Source organism: Protomyctophum parallelum (genome assembly GCF_964188405.1).
Source record: "Protomyctophum parallelum genome assembly, chromosome: 17".
Lineage (NCBI taxonomy): Eukaryota > Metazoa > Chordata > Actinopteri > Myctophiformes > Myctophidae > Protomyctophum > Protomyctophum parallelum.
This window is the reverse complement of record NC_139719.1, coordinates 27,619,183-27,624,665: the sequence shown is the minus strand read 5'-3', so window position 1 is coordinate 27,624,665 and position 5,483 is coordinate 27,619,183. Positions and strand designations below refer to the sequence as shown.

Below are 5,483 nucleotides of genomic sequence, written 5' to 3'. Positions count from 1 at the left end.
TCCACAACATCGGAGTTGGAACCGGAGACCAATTGGGTCTCCATTGACCCGCTGAGCGTTGTTCAGAGGTGTACAGCCGCTTCCCCCGCAATGGGGCAATGGGGCTTATGAGGTTTTAAACCTTGCAAACCTTGTATTGAACTGTACTTTCCTGTGCTTTCCCCCCCTGCAAACTGTTAATAAAGTAATCAATCTGATATTAGGCTATAAGTTAGATATCTGTATTTTTTTGTTGCAATTTTTTAGGCAAAGCGAGCAGGCCAGCAGTGGAAGACCCCACTTGATAGAGTTATGGAGAAGACTGCAGGGTTCCATTCACTTGTTTCCTTCCCACCAAGTAGGACCTCACCCACTGAAGTGATACACTGTCAAAAACTTTAAAGCCTGTAAAAGAGTTTATTCAAAAGAATGTCATGATTCTGGAGGTCCAACATCACCATACCACAATATTTCCCTTTATCCACCTCTAGTCTAATAGAAGAAGATGATCAATCCTGACAATCCATGTTTAAATAGTCTTTCGCTCTTACGGCCAAACACAGGGATATCCCGAACACAACACCAGCGACCTGAAACAGAACAAAAGACAAGTTACACACACACACACACACACACACACACACACACACACACACACACACACACACACACACACACACACACACACACACACACACACACACACACACACACACACACACACACACACACACACACATGTCACAATGCGTGCACACATGGTTCCTGGTGTGACTTAATGTCAGTGGCAGTCCCCTGCAGTGTTTGTGTCACGTTTGGGGCGGATCGGAGAAGGGGAGTGCCTGTGGCCCCTGATGTAACTATTCTCATGGCAGACGCCTGAACTGTGTTTGTGTACTGTATTTGGGACGGGTTAAACAAAATATGATAGGTTCAGTGTAATCCCACCCGAGACCCTTTGCTGCATATTTCTCCCCATCTCTCTAGCCTGCATTTCCTGTCTCGGTACACTATCACTATCAAAATAAAGTCTAGGGGCCTTGGAAATGCCAGAGGAATGTTATCTTTAAAAAATAACAAATGAAATGTTAGCTATTTTATCAACATTGCCTCATAGAAATTAGTCTGAACAATATTGCCACTGATTCACCATTAGGGAGTAGTTTAAAGTTGGTAATGATGGAAAACCAAGAGCAGCATTGACAACATTTTACCTCGAGGAATCCAAGAGCAAGGCAGACAGCACCAACCCAGAGCAGGCTTTTCACTACAACCACGGCACAGCCCTAAGGAGCAAAACAGTCAAATAATGTCCCAAAAATAAAAAGGGGTTTTGATATTGTGTGTGTGCCGTGCGTGCCGTGCATGCGTGCGCACAGCAAGGGCATGTGCATACAGTACATGTGCTATTTTTAGAATATTTTACTGACACAATAATTATATGAGTTGAATTTCAATGTGTATACAGTATACATGTTATATTGTACCCTGTGGATACTGACCGTTTCGTGTATGTTGTCTATGTTCTGGCCACAGCCTTCTGCCTTCACCTTGCAGCAAGAATCTGGGAACACCGCCACGTTGCTTTTCCCCCAGTTGCTCCAGTCCGTATAGCTTCTGATTCCACAGCACTTGAACTGCAACAGCCCATATACAGGAAAGCAATTCAATAGTATCAGTCTGCGAGCCAGTAGTCACACATTTGACCATGCTATATTGAAAACTATAGACAGTTTTTTTTTGTGAGATATTTTTGGGGCTTTTTGCCTTTATTGATAGATTAATAAGTAGCTTGATAGGAAAGGTGGAGAGAGAAGACACGCAACATATATTGTCCTGATCGGGACTCAAACCCGCGACACGCTGTCAGGCTGGATTACAAGCCTATAGGTGCCTGGACCGCTCGGCCGGGCCAAGACAAAACTACACAGTTTGACCCAATGTCTGACAATGATTTAAATATACTTTGCCAATGCATTTCAATGGGAATGGAGCGTTTTTCTGCAGAAATCAGCAAATGGCAGCAAACCGTTCCAAGGTTCCATTGCCATTGAAATGCATTGGCAGAATCTGCCCTCATAGGTAGAATAAAAGTGCGGTGTGACCGTGCCTTATATTATAACTCTATGGACTGTGCCCTAATGGTCCATCTGCCAACAGATCCCATTCACTAACTTGTTAGTCTGTAGAATAAATTAATGTCAGATAACCTGTTCTTCTCTCTGAGGAATAGGTTCTGGTGAACTGTCCCCATGTATTGTTATAAAATACTCTATTCACTATCACTCCACACCATCAGCAACTACAGGCAAATAGGCCTATTGTACCAGCTGAGATATGGCTATGCACATCACCTTGCTCTGAATATTATCCATGGCGGTTCTGTCTGAGATCAGCTTCTGCACCACCTTACTGATTCCGGAGGCTGCCCCTAAAGCAATAGTCTGTATAGAAAATGGTACAGAATGAATGTTATGCTAAGCCGTATATGCTTAAACAGGGATATACTATATCAAAGGATTGTTGCAGTAACATTTTGTATTTATACATTACATATGACATAATCACAAGTGTCAACAACAGAGTGTGGAGGGGTGTTGTCCAGGGGTTTTCCTTTTTTTGACTACTAGTTGTGTTTTGTTTTTTGTTTGTTTTTTCTTGTCTTTTTCTTTTGTGTAAGTCATGTGAATTTTGTATGCTTTATTGAAAAATCATTGAAAAACTTTGATGAAAAAAAAGAAAGAAAACAGGGATATACTTCATTGAGCTTTAATGAAGAATTACCATGTAATTAGTCAAATGATCAGAGATCTCCATCTATTGGTATGTATCGGATATAGGCAGAGGCTGCATCATAATAGCATCTGTGTTTAGTCAGGGTTCTCTCAACTTCTCTGTGATGACACTGATTGCATGCATTTTGCTCATGTACTGTATTTGCCTAAGCTGTATAATGCAGGCTATTGTATAGGATCTATACTATGTGTACCACTTTTGCCTTCACCATGGGAAGGTCCTGGTGACTGTGTTATGCATCTGTCTATCTTTCTATCCATCTGTTTTGTGGTGTGCCCACTGCCAATTATCATGCCAGACCCCTGAACGGTGTTTGTGCCAAGTTTGGTGATCTCCGATCGTCTGGCTATACGCGAGGCTGCCATGCAATATAGAAAACTGAAGTGTCTTACCCTGCTATGAAAGACGTAAAAGGCAGCCCCTGTGCCGACCTCCAAGACAATTATCAAGATAAGGATACCGTTGAACTGGAGACCATGGAGAGATGGAATAAATAAAGATAGATTTGAGCCCCGCACTCTTCCATCTCAGTGCTCCTTTTCTAAGTCTTTTGCCTTACACAGATTAAAGATGTTGTCTGTGTATGCTACAGTATGCAGATGTGTCAATGTGCAATATGTCATATGCTACACAGTGAAGTTACTGTATGTGTTCATCTAATCATTTGCACCTCAGAGGTATACAAATTTGTTTACATTTTTATATGCCCACAGTTAAGAGAAAGATGCAATACGGAACATATTTAATGAAATAATATATGTAATTTTGTTATTTTAAGTATGTAAATAGAATAGATCATCTGCAGTGTAAGGAGATAATATAGCGTAACATATAACTCACCATACCCAGAATCAAGGTATTCTCTATTAAAGCGCCTAAACAGGCCAAGGCAGCGAGTAGTGTAATGATGACGCCTGCTACAATGATGACCGTAGAGATGCGACCGATGACGGGGTGTCCAGTGATGATGCCCATCTCCAAGAAGGTAGTGCGAGTCTTCACTCCAATGATAATGAGAGCAACGCCAGTTGCCTGTTAAAAAATATAATATTATTTCTCGATCCCCATCTACATTCACACACACACCGATGGCGGAGGCATCTGCTCAGTGTGCTTATGGACACAGGAAGAGCAGGGAATTGAACCAGGAACATTCCAATTCGCTGCTCTACCTCCTGAGCCACCCCATCCTCAGGTAAATCACATTTTCTATGTCATTCTATATGTACATACTATAAAAACACCTCTTTTGTCTTCTTGGCCATATTGTAAAAATAAATATTAATATAAATCTAATGAACTTACCAAGTAGAGTAAATAAACTTACCAAGAGAAGTGAATTGAAGAACAAAAAAATCCACTTGATAAACTTGCTAAAACACGCACTCATTTTGGCAGTCCAAACCCTCTGACCTATAATGTTAATTAATTAATAAATAAAATCTTTAAATCAACAGACGGAGACTGCAGTTGATGTGGTAAGAGAGGCAGAGGATGTCGTGATGTCCATAGGCTTTATTCTATCAATTTTATCTGTCAAATGAACAGAGTAACGTCTATCCAAATAAATATAGCTGATAGTATGTAGGCTACTGTATTTGACTATTGTTTGACCAGCCTAATCTAACTGCTCTGTGGTTAGAGTGAGAAGTCATAGACACACAGGGCTGTGTGTGTGTGTGTGTGTGTGTGTGTGTGTGTGTGTGTGTGTGTGTGTGTGTGTGTGTGTGTGTGTGTGTGTGTGTGTGTGTGTGTGTGTGTGTGTGTGTGTGTGTGTGTGTGTGTGTGTGTGTGTGTGTGTGTGTGCACTCGTGCGTCTGTCCGTCTGTATACAGCTAGGCCCTTTCTGAAACCAGTCCCTTGACTTGAAGTGCTCTCGGGAGGTTCCCTCATCAGGAAGTGCCCCTCCAGCTGAATCAAGTTCTTTTGATTAGGGTTCTGGGTATAAAAAACTGTTTGGAAATACACTCACCCTCCTTGTGCAGAAACAGGAAACAGACACTATTCGTTGCCATGGTTACCATCATGCAATTGTGTTACCTGTTATTTTGTTTGTACAGTTATATTGCATTGCATCGTGTATGTTTGTGTGACATGTGGATTTCATTAATATGGAAAAAGGAAATACAGCATGACTGTCAAAAATGACATATACATCCATGGTGTTTATAAATCATTGTGTTAGAAGTTGTTTTGTTTGTGTGGTTTCATTTATAGTTTTTCACGGTGGGGTAAATAAAGAGCCCTTGTGAACATCAGTTGGAGCGTTGTCTATTCTGCATCAGATGAAGATTGTTTAGGAGGAGTTTATTTTATTATTTATCATTTATTTGTAGTGGTACTTCCATTTGTAGGTCGCGGTTTCCATGCGGACATAAAGCAGGGCTGCACAAGGCAATCGAGTCTAGATCGGCACAGACTCGCTCTTGAGGGCTTTATAAGCCACTTCCACTCAAGGCTGCTTGGTTTCGGACAACACTTAATATGGCGCAGCCTCGCGTGAACGCGCATATCGAGGGCGAGTGGCGAGGAGCTGGTTTCAGAAAGGGGGCTAATCTCCGGCACCATTGGACCAATGGGCGTTAAACTATGCACATACACTCCCCGGAGAACAGCAGAACCACTACCCCCAATGTTTCACCGTCTGTTCTAGCACCACCAGAAGCCGATGTGTGGGGGGGAGAACATTTGGAATATTACTCCTAGAG

The 5,483-nt window shown here is 41.9% G+C and overlaps 1 protein-coding gene across 1 annotated transcript; it reads right to left on the bottom strand.

Moving 5' to 3' along the window:
* Positions 1 to 488: 488 nt before the first annotated feature.
* Positions 489 to 4,270, bottom strand: LOC310874680 (CD63 antigen-like; the record flags this gene model as incomplete). The annotated part of the gene is made up of 7 exons (XM_083787542.1): positions 4,103 to 4,270; positions 3,616 to 3,807; positions 3,168 to 3,242; positions 2,334 to 2,423; positions 1,482 to 1,616; positions 1,194 to 1,265; positions 489 to 569 (listed from the first exon to the last, which is right to left on the bottom strand). Exons 1-7 carry the CDS (start codon positions 4,163 to 4,165, stop codon positions 489 to 491), a joined length of 708 nt encoding a protein of 235 aa, XP_083643668.1. The 5' UTR covers positions 4,166 to 4,270.
* Positions 4,271 to 5,483: the final 1,213 nt, after the last annotated feature.